This window comes from Aquarana catesbeiana, linkage group LG02 (genome assembly GCF_042186555.1).
Source record: "Aquarana catesbeiana isolate 2022-GZ linkage group LG02, ASM4218655v1, whole genome shotgun sequence".
Classification (NCBI taxonomy): Eukaryota; Metazoa; Chordata; class Amphibia; order Anura; family Ranidae; genus Aquarana; species Aquarana catesbeiana.
The window spans coordinates 776,792,522-776,809,384 of NC_133325.1; the positions used below are offsets into that span (position 1 = coordinate 776,792,522).

Genomic DNA, 16,863 nt, shown 5'->3' on the forward strand with positions numbered 1-16,863 from the left:
GCCTTTTTCTTGTCGGCTGTCCTATCCAGAACTGTTTCCAGGTCTGGACTGAAAAGAAGATCACCCGAAAAAGGTAGGCCACATAGCTTAATCTTGGAGGCTGTGTCAGCAGACCAAGTTTTTAACCAGACAGCGCATCTGGCTGAATTCACCAGCGCTGACGACCTTGCTGACATCTTAACTGATTCAGCTGATGCATCAGCCATGTAATTCACTGCCTTCAGTATTAATGGGAAGGACTCCAGAAGATCTTTCTGCGATGTGCCCGCCTCTACGTGGCTCTTCAGCTTCTCTACCCAGCATTCTAGGTTCCTTGCGACAACTGTGGAAGCCATAACAGGTTTGAGGCTGGCCGATGTGGAATCCCACGCTTTTTTCAACAGGGAGTCCGCTCTCTTATCCATCGCATCCTTCAGCACCACCATATCCTCGAATGCTAGGTCTGTGCGACGCGAACTCTGCGAGAATGCGGGGTTTCTTATTCCATACCTCTGACTCTTTATCTTCGAAGGGAAACCTTCTCCTAAGGGTCTTGGAAAAGAAGGGGCCTCTTTCAGGGTCCTTCCATTGTTTCTTTACCGTGTCCGAGAGTATTCTATGGACTGGGAATACTCTATGTTTAGTGTCGTCTAGTCCTTGGTACATTTTATCGTGAACCGATAATTGCACCTTTTCCTCCTGGATCTGGAGAGTAGTGTAGATCTCTCTCAGAAGGTCGTCCACTCCTCCAAAGATAGTTTGTACCTAGAGGCTCGGCTATCATCTTCTCCTCGTCTGAATCCCAGAGGGAGGAAAGAGTACTTGCCCCCTCATCTCCTGAGTCCACGACCTCTACTGGTCTAAAGGTGGATGCTGGGGCTCAACCTGGCCTCCTGGGCTCTGAACCAGCATGGACTTGACCGAACTCAACGAGTTCGTAAGTTCCCGTACTGAAGAGAACAAATCCTTGTATTGCTGGGATGTTTCCTCTTCTACCAATTCCTTTATACAGGACCTGCACATTGCCTTCTGCCATGAATCTCTGAGGGGGTTCTTGCAGGAAGGACATTTCCTCAGGCTTGGGATTGAATGCTTGGATTTTCCTAAAGCTTTTTCCTGTAATGAGAAAAAATTAAACTCACCTAAGGGCCCCCTGACACAACTTTCCAACCCTTAGTGCACAACTAGACCACCACCAGACAGAAGGAAACAGTGCCCGAGCAGTGCAATCTCCTCAGCAACCACTAAGTCCAGACTGCAGGGTCCGAGCGGAGTAACCTCTGACCGTGCAGCCACAGGCTCCCTGCAGGGAGGATCCAAAAACACACACATATGTACAGGAATAAAAGTTACCACTGTACCCCTCTTACCTGGGCCTGACGCGCCTGCTGCCGCCGTAGCTGTCGGCCTCTTCTCCATCTTAGCAGAGAGCGCAGCGGAGTACTGAAAAAAAAAAAATCTGTGTTTTTGAATTAACCGGTCCCAGCATCATCGAGTGCCAGAACCGCAAGCGCCGGTCGACAGACCCACCCCCTAGTCTCTGCGTTCCAAGCGCAGAGACTAGGGGGTGCAGGAAGCCGCATCACCGGACATGACGTCCCCCGCCGGCCAGGACCCGGAACCGACATGCGCCGCTGACCAGCAGCGGCACCCTCCCGGCCACCAGGGCCATGCCAGCAGACCTCAGGCACATAGACTCCTCCTGCGGGCCCTTGCATTCCCTGAGCTGGAGAGACCGGGGACTCCGTAACACCCCCCGCCTGCACTTTGGGGGTGCTGGGATGGTCAATGCACAACAAAACACAAAAGGTAAGCCTCCTCCCTCCACCATGGAGAGAGCGCGGCTCCCTGGTTCCAGCATGCGCTTCCAACATGGTGGAGGAAACACAACAACTGAAGCCATGGTGGAAGATTAGTGATTTAAAGGCTGCATGTGTTTCCTGGAAAATGAGCGGAGCTGCTCTCTCTCCAAGGTTGTCCTGAAAAGCGATGAGAAAATTCACCGCATTTTGGCCACTAGATGGAGCTAATGATACAGGAATTATTGCGTTAGAAACCATACATCGAAATTTCTTTCAGTTTGCACAAATGTTTTATTAATGGACCCTTTTAAGTTGTCCTTTACTATTTTCATTATAATTTTTTTTTCCTATTAAGATAAAGTTGTTTCTATTTGGAAACTAAAGTGGTTTTAACTCGCCATAAATGCAAATTGGGATCTGGTATCTGTCCTTTTTCATGTCAGAAACATTCTTGCAAGATGAACAAGTTTCAACTTACCAACAGATTAATTCCTATATCATTAGCTCCATCTAGTGGCCGAAATGCAGTATAATTTTCAAAAACATCTCAATGAGAAAATGTACTGCCATTTGGCCACTAGATAGAGCTGACGATATAGGCTAGTGATGGCGAACTTTTGTGCCCAAACAAACACAAAACCTCCCCGAGTGCCTAACGTCTGCTATTCTGGAGACCCTTTTCTTATGCTGGAGCCACCACTTTTGTATATCTAGAAACACAGTTGATGTATAAGCCGCTACAAAACTCCCCACCCCGTCCCTGAGTACAGACCTCCCCCTGTCCCTGAGTACAGAACCCCCCCGTCCCTCAGTACAGGACCCCCCTCTGTCCCTCAGTACAGGACCCCCCTCTGTCCCTCAGTACAGGACCCCCCTCTGTCCCTCAGTACAGGACCCCCCTCTGTCCCTCAGTACAGGACCCCCCTCTGTCCCTCAGTACAGGACCCCCCTCTGTCCCTCAGTACAGGACCCCCCTCTGTCCCTCAGTACAGGACCCCCCTCTGTCCCTCAGTACAGGACCCCCCTCTGTCCCTCAGTACAGGACCCCCCTCTGTCCCTCAGTACAGGACCCCCCTCTGTCCCTCAGTACAGGACCCCCCTCTGTCCCTCAGTACAGGACCCCCCTCTGTCCCTCAGTACAGGACCCCCCTCTGTCCCTCAGTACAGGACCCCCCTCTGTCCCTCAGTACAGGACCCCCCTCTGTCCCTCAGTACAGGACCCCCCTCTGTCCCTCAGTACAGGACCCCCCTCTGTCCCTCAGTACAGGACCCCCCTCTGTCCCTCAGTACAGGACCCCCCTCTGTCCCTCAGTACAGGACCCCCCTCTGTCCCACAGTACAGGACCCCCCTCTGTCCCACAGTACAGGACCCCCCTCTGTCCCACAGTACGGACTCCCCCTCTGTCCCACAGTACGGACCCCCCCTCTGTCCCACAGTACGGACCTCCCCCCGTCCCTCAGTACGGACCTCCCCCCGTCCCTCAGTACGGACCCCCCCGTCCCTCAGTACGGAACCCCCTCTGTCCCACAGTACAGGACCCCCCTCTGTCCCACAGTACGGACTCCCCCTCTGTCCCACAGTACGGACCCCCCCTTTGTCCCACAGTACGGACCTCCCCCCGTCCTTCAGCACAGACCCCCCCTCTGTCCCTCAGCACAGACCCCCCCTCTGTCCCTCAGCACAGACCCTCCCTCTGTCCCTCAGCACAGACCCCCCCTCTGTCCCTCAGCACAGACCCCCCCCCTCTGTCCCTCAGCACAGACCCCCCCCTCTGTCCCTCAGCACAGACCCCCCCCTCTGTCCCTCAGCACAGACCCCCCCTCTGTCCCTCAGCACAGACCCCCCTCTGTCCCTCAGCACAGACCCCCCCGCTGTCCCTCAGCACAGACCCCCCCCGCTGTCCCTCAGCACAGACCCCCCCCTCTGTCCCTCAGCACAGACCCCCCCCTCTGTCCCTCAGCACAGACCCCCCCCCTCTGTCCCTCAGCACAGACCCCCCCCTCTGTCCCTCAGCACAGACCCCCCCTCTGTCCCTCAGCACAGACCCCCCCTCTGTCCCTCAGCACAGACCCCCCCTCTGTCCCTCAGCACAGACCCCCCCTCTGTCCCTCAGTGCAGACCTCCCCCCTGTCCCTCAGTGCAGACCTCCCCCCTGTCCCTCAGTGCAGACCCTCGTCCCTCAGTACAGAACCCCCCCCATCCCTCAGTACAGACCCCCCTCCTGTATCCATCTACAATAGTATAAACATAGTACAGACCTCAGAACAGCGCGGGTATCCTTACTCCGGGCTGTGTAGATAAAAAAAAAAGCCAAGAAGGAGACGGCTTTCAGTCCACAGCCACTCTGCTGTGCGAGACAGCCCGCGGGAGATGCGGCATCCAACCCAGCAGCACCGATTCGTCTTGTCCACGCCCACCCCGGACACGTCACCCCTGGTTCCAGGGCCCTGTGGGAAATATAGTTCTATGGGGCAAGTGTGGACAAGATGCACCTTGTACAGGGTGGCTGGCTCTTCATCTTCACGTGCCCACAGACAGGGCTCTGTGTGCCAGCTGTGGCATGCGTGCCATGGGTTCGCCATGACTGATATAGAAACCATACAGTGAATTTCTTTTAGTTTACACAAATGTTTCTGACATTTGGCCAACAAAAGTTTTATAAATGGAGGTCTTTATGTTGTCCTTTACTATTTTCATTATCATAATAGAAACAACCTTGTATTTTTTTTTTTATTATAATGAAAATGGTAAAGGACAACATAAAGACATCCATTTATAAAACATTTGTTGGCCAAATGTCAGAAACATTTGTGTAAACTGAAAGAAATTTCACTGTATGGTTTCTAACATTATTGCCTATATCATTAGCTCCATCTAGTGGCCAAAATGCAGTACATTTTCTCATTGAGATATTTTATAAAACTATACTGCCACTAGATGGAGCTAATGATACAGGAATTAATCTGTTGGTAAGGTGAAACTTTGTTCATCCTGCAAGAATGTTTCTGACATGAAAAAAGGACAAATCCCAGATTACATTTTGCATTAATGGCGAGTTAAAACCACTTTAGTCTCCAGATAGAAACTACTTTACTATTTTCATTTAGAATTTTTTTTTCTTTTGATAAAGTTGTTTTTATCTGGAAACCGAAGCGGTTTTAACTCGCAATAAGCATAAAATGCAATCTGATTTGACGTTTTTCATGATAGAAACAGTTGTGCAAGTGGAATAAAATTTCACTTTATGGTTTCTAACAGATTATTTCCTCCATCATTATCTCCATCTAGTGGCCGAAATGTGGAAAGGTCCTCTGAAACATCTCAAATGAGAAAATATACCGCATCCTGGCCATTAGATGGCGCTAATGATACCGGAATTCATCAGTTAGAAAACATACAGTAAAATTTCTTTTAGTTTGCACTAGGGTTGCACCGATACCAGCTTTTTTTTAAGACCATGTACCTATACTTTTCCTCAAGTACTCGCAGATACCGTTTTTTGCATTTTTTTTTTATTTACATTTTTATAGCTTTAACTTTTTATTGGTGGAGAGGTGGGGAGGGGTGTTAGTGTTTTGGGCGGACAGGGGGGTTATTGTTTAGGGTGGAGAGGTGGGAAGGGGTGTTATTGCTTTGGGCGGACAGGGGGGTTATTGATTAGGGTGGAGGGGCGGGGAGAGGTGTTATTGTTTTGGGCAGAGAGGGGGGAGGGGAAGGGGGGTATTTAGGAACCCACACACTGTCAATCACTGTACTACATCACCCAGAAGACCTGCCCTCCCACTCCAAGAAGTTCTGCAGCAGCAAAGCCTGGCTCAGTGCAGGACACACTACTCACCAGGCAGGCAGATCTGTCACCCTGCAGCTGCCCACAGAGGAGCCCGAGGAGGAGAAGCACATCGCCAGAGGACACAAAAAATGGAGTCCGCGCGGGAGGGGATGGGTACACTGCGGGGAAGGGAAATGTCCACTGACAGCTGAAACGTCATTGGTTGTTAAGGATGGGGCGGGGCCCCGTTTCTTAACAGCCAATGACTGCCTGCATTCTTTTGTATGCATTTCATCTGCGCAGCACTTTGTGAATGGACGGCTGTCTTCTGGGACACACACATGTCCCAGAAGACATCGGGGAGGGGGCTCGCCAAAGAAGAGGATATGACGTCCCGCAGACCGGATGGATCGGAAGTACAGGCTGTACTTCATAAAAAGGTAAGTTATAAGGAAAAAAAAAAAATTTAAACTAGCCAAAAACGAGGGGTGGTCTTTCGTTTAAGACCACCTCTCAAAAGTGGGTGGAACGCCGCTTTAAGTTGTCCTTTACCATTTTCATTGTCATTTTTATTTATTTTTTTATTATCATAAAGTTGTTTCGATCTGGCGACTAAAGTGGTTTTAAAACGCCATAAGTGCAAATGGTAATCTCCAATTTGTCTTTTTTCCTAAAAGTTGTTAAAGTGATGTTAGAAAGTGAACACTATAAAAAATAAAATAAAAAAAAAAACATAATACTATACCAGGAAAAAACAATTGGGGGATCTGACATCTGCATTATATCTTGTTTTCAACCACTAATACAGAAAATGGACTACTGGAACATCAATACCCCAATTTTTGTTTTTTTTTTAGTCGTTCGATTTTCCCATCAACTGACCTTAATTTTTTAAGGGGAAAAAAAAATGTAAAAAGATACTTTAGCAAAACACTTGACAGTTACTCATTCGAACATTCACTTAAGCACACACCACCCAAAGAATTATGAAAATTATTTGTCTTTTTTATTATTGTTTTTTTGTCAATACTATCAAGCTTTGCCATCATTAAACACAGGCAAGTGGCACTGAAATTTGCTGGGCACAGAGTGGCGCCCTCTACAGGGCCGCTTATAACACAGCGCTGCCCCGCCCTCCCTCCTTTTTTTTATTATTTTTTTTTTTGGATGATATTGGGAGGACGGTCAGGCTGCAATGTCTCCTCCTAGGACATGCACATACACAATCGTATATGTATACAATAATACCTGCATTATAAAACCAAAAGACGTTTTGGTACATTTGCTGGGATAGCTCTCCCCAAACCGGTGACCACAAGAAAAAAAAAAAAAAAAAAAAGTATACAAAATATAAAATATCTTAAATATTTATAAACATTGAGAGGAAAAAAATAGACCTGTATGAAAATATTTTTTCTGCTTTTTTTTTGTTTTTTTTTCCATCTGCAGTTACATTCTCCACCCCCTACAAAAAAAAAAAAAAAAAAAAAGTCCACTGTTCCGGCCTGGTCGTTTTTAGTGGGGTTTGAGTCCGTAGCTGTTGAGGGGGTGAGTATAAGCTCTTCCCAATACTATTCTGTCCCGTAGAAGTTTGAATAAGACGTAGTAGTTGCAGAACAGGATGAGCGCCATGGACAGAGTGTGGTTCCACTTCTCGGAGCGGAGCAGGGAGTAAAGCTGATACAGCACCAGGCTGCCTTCCATCACCACCAGGGTATTGAGGAGCCGTAACGGCCGGTGGAATAGAAACTACAAGAACAGAAACAAACCTCAGTGAGTCAATCATCCTTAACCTGATACATATACAACTCTCAACAACTGTGTTTAAAGCTGAACATGAACCTGAACTCTTGAGGTCCTCCTAAAAAATAGCAGTGCACTTCTTGTACCTAGGCAATTATATGCCTACAGCATCATAGCTGTAAATCTTCAGTGTGAGATCATCTAAGGCAGAGGTGTCAAACCCAATTTCATTGCGGGCAGCATCAGGGCAGGTTGTATCTGGGGTGCGCTAAGCAGAGTGCAGAGCTCGGGGGAGGTGCGCCACGTGCAGAGCGCAGAGTTCAGGGGTGCGCCACGTGCAGAGCGCAGAGTTCAGGGGTGCGCCACGTGCAGAGCGCAGAGTTCAGGGGTGCCCTACGTACAAAGCGCAAAGTTCAGGGGTGCGCTAGGTGCAGAGTGCAGAGTTCAGGAATGCCCTACGTGAAGAGCGTAAAGTTCAGGAATGCCCTACGTGAAGAGCGTAAAGTTCAGGAGTGCCCTACGTGAAGAGCGTAAAGTTCAGGGGTGCGCTACGTGCAGAGCGTAAAGTTCAGGGGTGCGCTACGTGCAGAGCGTAAAGTTCAGGGGTGCGCTACGTGCAGAGCGTAAAGTTCAGGGGTGCGCTACGTGCAGAGTGCAGGAGTGCAGGGGTGCGTTATGTGCAGAGTGCAGGGGTGCGTTATGTGCAGAGTGCAGGGGTGCGTTATGTGCAGAGTGCAGGGGTGCGTTATGTGCAGAGTGCAGGGGTGCGTTATGTGCAGAGTGCAGGGGTGCGTTATGTGCAGAGTGCAGAGTTCAGGAATGCGTTATGTACAGAGTGCAGAGTTCAGGAATGCGTTATGTACAGAGTGCAGAGTTCAGGAATGCGTTATGTACAGAGTGCAGAGTTCAGGAATGCGTTATGTACAGAGTGCAGAGTTCAGGAATGCGTTATGTACAGAGTGCAGAGTTCAGGAATGCGTTATGTACAGAGTGCAGAGTTCAAGAATGCGTTATGTACAGAGTGCAGAGTTCAGGAATGCGTTATGTACAGAGTGCAGAGTTCAGGAATGCGTTATGTACAGAGTGCAGAGTTCAGGAATGCGCTATGTACAGAGTTCAGGAATGCGTTATGTACAGAGTTCAGGAATGCGTTATGTACAGAGTTCAGGAATGCGTTATGTACAGAGTTCAGGAATGCGTTATGTACAGAGTTCAGGAATGCGTTATGTACAGAGTTCAGGAATGCGTTATGTACAGAGTGCAGAGTTCAGGAATGCGCTATGTACAGAGTGCAGAGTTCAGGAATGCGCTATGTACAGAGTGCAGAGTTCAGGAATGCGCTATGTACAGAGTGCAGAGTTCAGGAATGCGCTATGTACAGAGTGCAGAGTTCAGGAATGCGCTATGTACAGAGTGCAGAGTTCAGGAATGCGCTATGTACAGAGTGCAGAGTTCAGGAATGCGCTATGTACAGAGTGCAGAGTTCAGGAATGCGCTATGTACAGAGTGCAGAGTTCAGGAATGCGCTATGTACAGAGTGCAGAGTTCAGGAATGCGCTATGTACAGAGTGCAGAGTTCAGGAATGCGCTATGTACAGAGTGCAGAGTTCAGGAATGCGCTATGTACAGAGTGCAGAGTTCAGGAATGCGCTATGTACAGAGTGCAGAGTTCAGGAATGCGCTATGTACAGAGTGCAGAGTTTAGGAGTGCCCTACGTACAGAGTGCAGAGTTCAGGGGGTGCCCTACGTACAGAGTGCAGAGTTCAGGGGTGCCCTACGTACAGAGTGCAGAGTTCAGGGGTGCGCTACGTACAGAGTGCAAAGTTCAGGGGTGCGCTACGTACAGAGTGCAAAGTTCAGGGGTGCGCTACGTACAGAGTGCAAAGTTCAGGGGTGCGCTACGTACAGAGTGCAAAGTTCAGGGGTGCGCTACGTACAGAGTGCAAAGTTCAGGGGTGCGCTACGTACAGAGTGCAAAGTTCAGGGGTGCGCTACGTACAGAGTGCAAAGTTCAGGGGTGCGCTACGTACAGAGTGCAAAGTTCAGGGGTGCGCTACGTACAGAGTGCAAAGTTCAGGGGTGCGCTACGTACAGAGTGCAAAGTTCAGGGGTGCGCTACGTACAGAGTGCAAAGTTCAGGGGTGCGCTACGTACAGAGTGCAAAGTTCAGGGGTGCGCTACGTACAGAGTGCAAAGTTCAGGGGTGCGCTACGTACAGAGTTCAGGAGTACGTTATGTGCAGAGTTCAGGAGTGTGTTATGTACAGAGTTCAGGAGTGTGTTATGTACAGAGTTCAGGAGTGTGTTATGTACAGAGTGCAGAGTTCAGGAGTGCCCTACGTACAGAGTTCAGGAGTGCCCTATGTACAGAGTGCAAAGTTCAGGAGTGCCCTATGTACAGAGTGCAAAAGTTCAGGGGTGCGCTATGTACAGAGTTCAGGAGTGCAATAAAGTGATACAAATATCAGCATCAATAAATAGTCATAATAGTCAAATTCAATATAAATCAAACAATGATATAATAGAAATGAAAGTCCAATCCCAATGGGATATACAGGGCTCCACTAGGGGGCCGGCGCAGAATCACGTGTGAAAACGAAATGCCACAGCTCCACGTGTTTTAGTCCCAGCCACCTCGGACTTGCAGTGCATTCGGGAAGTATTCACAGCGCTTCAATTTTTCCACATATTGTTAAGTTACAGCCTTATTCCAAAATGGATTCAATTCAGTATTTTCTTCAAAATTCTACAAATAATACCCCATGATGACAACATGAAAGAAGTTTGTTTGAAATCTTTGCAAATTGTTAAAAAAATCCCATGTACATAAGTATTCACAGCCTTTGCCACAACACTCAAAATTGAGCTCAGGTGCATCCTGTTTCCACTGAACATCCTTGAGATGCTTCTACAACTTGATAGGAGTCCACCTGTGGTAAATTCAGTCAATTGGACATTTAATTTTGGAAAGGCACACACCTGTCTATATAAGGTCCCACAGTTAACAGTGCATGTCAGAGCACAAACCAAGCCATGAAGTCCAAGGAATTGTCTGTAAACCTCTGAGACAGAATTATATGGAGGCACAGATCTGGGAAAAGGTACAGATATATTTCTGCAGCATTGAAGGTCCCAATGAGCACAGTGGCCTCCATCATTCCTAAATGGAAGAAGATTGGAACCACCAGGACTTTTCCTAGAGCAGGCCACCGGCCAAACTGAGCGATCGGGGGAGAAGGGCCTTAAGTCAGAGAGGTGACCAAGAACCCGATGGTCACTCTGACAAAGCTCCACCATTTCTCTATGAAGAGAGGAGAACCTTCCAGAAGAACAATCATTTCTGCAGCACTCCACCAATCAGGCCTGTATGGTAGAGTGGCCAGACGGAAGCCACTGCTCAGTAAAAGGCACATGACAGCCCCCATGGAGTTTCCAAAAAAACACCTGAAGGACTCTCTGACCATGAGAAACAAAGATTGAACTCTTTGGCCTGAAGGGAAAGCGTCATAACTGGAGGAAACCAGGCACCGCTCATCACCTGGCCATTACCATCCCTACAGTGAAGCATGGTGGTGGCAACATCATGCTGTGGGGATTTTTTCAGAGGCAGGAACTGGGAGACTAGTCTAAACACACAGCCAAGATAACAAAGGAGTGGCTACAACTCTGTGAATGTCCTTGAGTAGCCCAGCCAGAGCAAGGACTTGCACCCAATTGAACATCTCTGAAGAGATCTGAAAATGGCTGTGCACCGACACTCCCCGTCCAACCTGATGGAGCTTGAGAGGTCCTGCAAAGAAGAATGGGAGAAACTGCCCAAAAATAGGAGTGCCAAGCTTGTAGCTTTATACTGAAAAAGACTTGAGGCTGGTGCCAAAGGTGCTTCAAAGTATTTTTTTCCTTTTTTATTATTAATAAATTTGCAAAGATTTCAAACAAACTTCTTTCATGTTGTCATTATGGGGTATTGTTTGTAGAATTTTGAGGAAAATAATGAATTGAATCCATTTTGGAATAAGGCTGTAACATAACAGAATGTGGAAAAAGTGAAGCGCTGTGAATACTTTCCGGATGCACTGTAGATTTATGAATTCCCTTACCAGATAACCAGAATCTCCAGATTATAAGAGATCATCATTTGGTGTATTCTGCGCTAGTGATCTCTTATAATCTGGGAGATCCTGGTCATCTGGTAAGGGAATTCATATATCTATGTCCGAGGTGATTGGGACTAAAACACGCGGAGCTGTGGCATTTCAATTTTCACACATGATTCTACACCGCCCCCTAGTGGAGCCCTGTATATCCCTTTAGGATTGGACCTTCCTTTCTATTATATCATTGTTTGATTCATATTGAACATGATTTTATTTTTCCACTTTATTGCTGGTTTTATTTATTGATGCTGATATTATTTGTATCGCATTATTGTTTGCTTTCATTGTGATTTTTTGGTCAGAGGTTTTGCGCACTTTTTATTTATTCAATTAAAGAGGAACTGCAGTCTGCTCACATAAATTTGTAATAAAAATATCTTTGCCATTCTGAAGCTTCCCTCCAACCACTTTGCATATTATTTTATATATACTGTGGCTCTGTACTTGCCAAATATGCTGCCGAAATCTCCCTCTACTGAGTCTGGCTGCAGCCATTTTAACTGTGGGCAGCTGAAGCTGCTGCCTGTTCACTTCCTGGATTTACACAGAGGCACACCTCCAGCTCTGCAGCTCTCATTGGCCCTCTTATGACTCATCACCCCTCCCTCCCTGACAAACTCTCACGAGAGGGACAGAGAGAGCTGTGCATGATGTCATAAGCCTAGGCTAATGACCAGACAAGAAACAGGAAGTGGGCTGTATAAGGGATTTACTGGCAGACAAAAAAAAAAGTTTTACTATCCAAAGTTAAAACAAGAAGGGCAGAAGATTTAATAGATGGAAAGTTGGAAAGAAAAATGACTGAAGTTCCGCTGTAACTAAGGCTGCATTGTCCATCAGGCTCTACTTACATAAAATCTGGCGTGAGAGACATCTGAAGGCACTGCTACATTATAGGGTCCCACGGCTTTATATAAGCTTCGGCTGTGTCGTACCAGAACGCCCTGGGGCCACACTGTGCTTTCTGACCAGCTGCGGAGAAAAGAGAGAGAGAAAGGTTACTTAACATGACAGACATGTGTGGGCTTGTAATAAATGTAGACCACAGTACACACCCCTCCCAATCAAAGCCTTACATGGGGTTCGCCCTCTTCCTTTCTGAACTGCTCCTGAATCCCTCTCTGCAGAACGCAGCAGCGGGAGTGAGACTCCAATAGCAGATTTGTAGAGCTGGAAACTCCAGGTGGTAATACATTGCTAGTAAAGTCCCCGAGACATATAAAAAGTCACCACTCCCAGGCTCTGCCTCATTAGGGGGGGGGGGGGTCAGCGTGATGTTATAAGGGGCCCTGTAGAGGGCGCCACTCTGTGCCCACTTTACCTGCCAGGACTAAGTCTAGGCCAATTTGAATAGGAATTCCCAACTTTGGGAAAACACCGTTGCTTCCTGGGCCGTTAGTTAGAGGGGGGGGGGGATTAATCAGGAAATTAATGTTCTCCGATGTCTTCCTCGTCTCACTGCATGCATCAAGGTATTTGATCAAACCAATCTCGGATTAATTACATACTCTGGAGGCCAGAGGAGAGATATGGGATCTAATAGACCCCACATCTCTCCATAAAGAGGACCATGCTATTACAGGGGAGGTTGTTCACTCATTGTGATAGCAGTAAAGTTCAATGAAACTAATTTTAAAAAGGTACAGTGTAAAAAAAAATATACACACATACATATATATATATATATATATATATATATATACACATACACACACACACACATATATATATGTGTGTGTGTGTGTTTTTTTTTTCAAGTGCCCCATGCAAATGTGCAAGCGCACGTAGTTCTCGCACACATATGTAAATGGAGATTGAACCACACATGTAAGGTATTGTTGCGAACGTCCGAGCGAGAGCAATAATTTTAGCACCAGACCTCCTGTGTAACTCCAAACCAACCTGGTAACCTGTAGCGGCTTTTATAACGTCACCTATAGAGACTTTTAGGTACCTTCGTTTGTCCCCATTCCAGAGGCGTACGCAATTGTAAAGCGTGACATGTTTGGGTGCTATTTACCGTATATACTCGAGTATAAGTCGACCCAAATATAAGCCGAGGCACCTGATTTTACTACAAAAAACTGGGAAAACTTATTGACTCGAATATAAGCCTAGGGAGAGAAATGCGCAGCTACTGTAAGTGGAAAAGAGGGTCAACAATGCCCATTTGAATGCCTCACTGTGCCCATTTGCTGCCATAGGTCCCCCGAACTTCAAACTCGGTAGTTAAGGGTTCCTAGATGCCCCCTAGCTGCAGCCAAAATTTGGGGTCTCTGGACCCAAAGGGTCCCGAAATGACATTGCTGCAGATGGACACAGTTGAATGACTTTGGGGCCCCGTATCTCGGGATCACTTGATGCTAAGAACCCCAAATTTGGTGTGCAAACCAAGTGGAACTAGCACTACAACATATCTAAAGTTGGGGTTCCTAGCACCAAGTGGCCCTGAGATACGGGGCCCCAAACTCGGTTCGGAAAATGTCAAGTACTTTTCTGCAGCAGAGAATGACATTTTCCGAACCGAATTTAGGGTCCCGTATCTCAGGGCCACTTGGTGCTAGGAACCCCAGCTTTGGATATGTTGTAGTGCTAGTTCCACTGGGTTTGCATACCAAATTTTCCTAGCACCAAGTGGCCCTGAGATACGGGGCCCCAAATTCGGTTTGGAAATGTCGTTCTTTGCACCAGAAAAGTGCTTGACTCGAGTATAAGCCGAGGGGGGCACTTTTAGCACAAAAAAAGTGCTGAAAAACTCGGCTTATACTCGAGTATATACGGTACTCAGTGTAACATCATCCTTTACTTTTTACCCCAAAATTGGGTATTATAATGTATTTGTGTGCACTAAAATTTATTAAAGAGTATTTTTTCGGGAAAATTTGCATTTAATAAACTGCTGCGCAAATATTGCACTGATGAACTATAAGGGCTTTTAAAGCATTACCTATGGAGAATTTTAGATGTCATAGTTTTGGTTTTTTTTTGTGATTTAATGGGCGTGTGCAACTTTAAGGCTTGACATGTTTGGTATCCATTTACTCAACGCAACCAAATATATTACAAAAAAAAAAAAAAAAGGTATAATATCTGGTGTTTGTTTGCACTAAATTACATTATGGGGCATTTTTTCCTGCAAATATGCATTTAATAAATAGCTGCGCAACATACAAAATTGAAACACCCACCATTTTATTCTCTAGAGCAGGGGTAGGCAACCTCAGCCCTCCAGCTGTGGTGAAACTACAAGTCCCATGAGACATTGCAAGACCCTGACTGGGATTTGTAGTTTCACCACAGCTGGAGTGGCGAGGTTGCCTACCCCTGCTATAGGGCCTCTACTTAAAAATATATGTTTGGGGGTTCTAAATAATTTTCTAGCAAAAAATGCTGCTTTTTACATATACAGTGAGGGGGAAAAAGTATTTGATCCCCTGCTGATTTTGAACGTTTACGCACTGACACAGAAATGATCAGTCTATAATTTTAATGCTTGGTTTACAGTGAGAGACCGAAAAGCAAAAAGATCCAGAAAAATGCATTTAAAAAAAATAGGATTTTTTAAAACAGCTTACCTGTAAAATCCTTTTCTTTCGAAGGACATCACGGGACACAGAGCCACAGTAATTACTGATGGGTTATATAGGTATCACTGGTGATTGGACACTGGCACACCCTATCAGGAAGTTCAACCCCCTATATAATCCCTCCCCCTTGCAGGGATACCTCAGTTTTGTAGCCAAGCAATATAGTGTATTAGAAGAGGGGCGGGACCTCTGTGTCCCGTGATGTCCTTCGAAAGAAAAGGATTTTACAGGTAAGCTGTTTTAAAAAATCCTATTTTCTTTCTCGAACATCACGGGACACAGAGCCACAGTAATTACTGATGGGATGTCCCAGAGCAATGCTACCTGAGGGGGGGGAACCACGACCAAGTAGGGTGCAATCAGACCTGAGGACCCTGTACCGCTGCCTGCAGCACACTACGCCCAAAGGCGATATCCTCATGCCTTCTCACATCCACCTGATAGAATCTGGTGAATGTATGGACTGAAGACCAGGTTGCGGCCTTGCAGATTTGAGCCATAGAGACCTGGTGATGCACTGCCCAAGAAACACCAATAGCCCTTGTGGAATGTGCCCTGATCTGAAACGGAGGAATCTTCTGTTTCAAACCGTAAGCTTGAATGATCAACTGTCGAATCCATTTAGAAATGGTAGCTTTTGACGCTGCCTGTCCTCTATTGGGACCCTCTGGTAGCACAAACAAAACATCCGTCTTGCGGATCTGAGTAGTTGCCCCTAGATAGGCCTTAACTGCTCTTACTACATCCAACGAATGTAGAGATCTCTCTTCCGGAGAACAGGGATCTGGAAAAAAGGAAGGTAGAACAATGTCTTGGTTTAAATGAAAATCAGAAACCACCTTCGGTAAAAAAAACTAGGATGAGGGCGTAGTACCACTCTATCCTTGTGTATAATCAAATAAGGCTCCTTACAGGAAAGAGCTGCTAATTCTGATACTCTTCTAGCAGAAGAGATGGCCACCAGAAAAATTAATTTCCTTGTCAACAAGACCAAAGGAATCTGACTTATTGGTTCAAAAGGCTGTTTCTGTAACACAGCCAGGACCAAATTCAAGTCCCAGGGGTTTAGGGGCGCTTTAACCAGAGGATTAAGACGCATCACCCCCTGCATAAAGTTTCGGACCAAAGAATGCGAAGCAAGTGGCCGCTGAAATAATACTGATAAAGCAGAAACCTGGCCCTTGATGGTACTCAAGGCCAGCTTCATCTCTAATCCCATCTGTAGAAAATCAAGGATTCTACCTATGACATATTTCCTGGGATGCCAACCTCTGGATTCACACCAGGTTATATAAGCCTTCCAGACTCTATGATAAATCATCCTGGAAGCTGGCTTCCTTGCATTAATCAAGGTAGATATGACAGGACCTGAGAGCCCATGACTCTTCAGAACGTGGGTCTCAATAGCCAAACCGTCAAATTTAGCGTTTGTAAGGCAGGATGGAACACTGGACCTTGAGATAACAGGTCTGGGCGTACCGGTAGGGTCCACGGGGAACCCACCGTCATCCTTACTATTTCTGCATACCAAGTCCTTCTGGGCCAAGCGGGGGCCACCAGAAGTACCGACTTCCTTTCCTGCCTGATCCTGCGAAGGAGTCGTGGTAGTAGCAGAATAGGCGGGAATGCGTAAATCAGTGAGAACCGATGCCACGGAATCACCAACGCATCCGTCCCGCATGCAAGAGGATCTTTTGTCCTTGCCACAAATCTGTCTATCTTTTTGTTGAATCGGGATGCAAAGAGATCTACATCTGGAACCCCCCATCTTTGGCATATGGCCCAAAAGACGTCGGGATGCAGAGACCATTCCCCTGGAAGGAAC

At 46.8% G+C, this 16,863-nt stretch overlaps 1 protein-coding gene across 1 annotated transcript in view; it reads right to left on the reverse strand.

Moving 5' to 3' along the window:
- Positions 1-7,063: 7,063 nt before the first annotated feature.
- TMEM39A (transmembrane protein 39A) overlaps positions 7,064-16,863 on the reverse strand; it is an 85,428-nt gene continuing 75,628 nt past the window's right edge. Inside the window, 2 exon segments of the mRNA XM_073617382.1 lie at positions 7,064-7,300; positions 12,303-12,423. Coding sequence (XP_073473483.1) covers positions 7,067-7,300; positions 12,303-12,423 — 355 coding nt within the window. The 3' untranslated portion in view covers positions 7,064-7,066.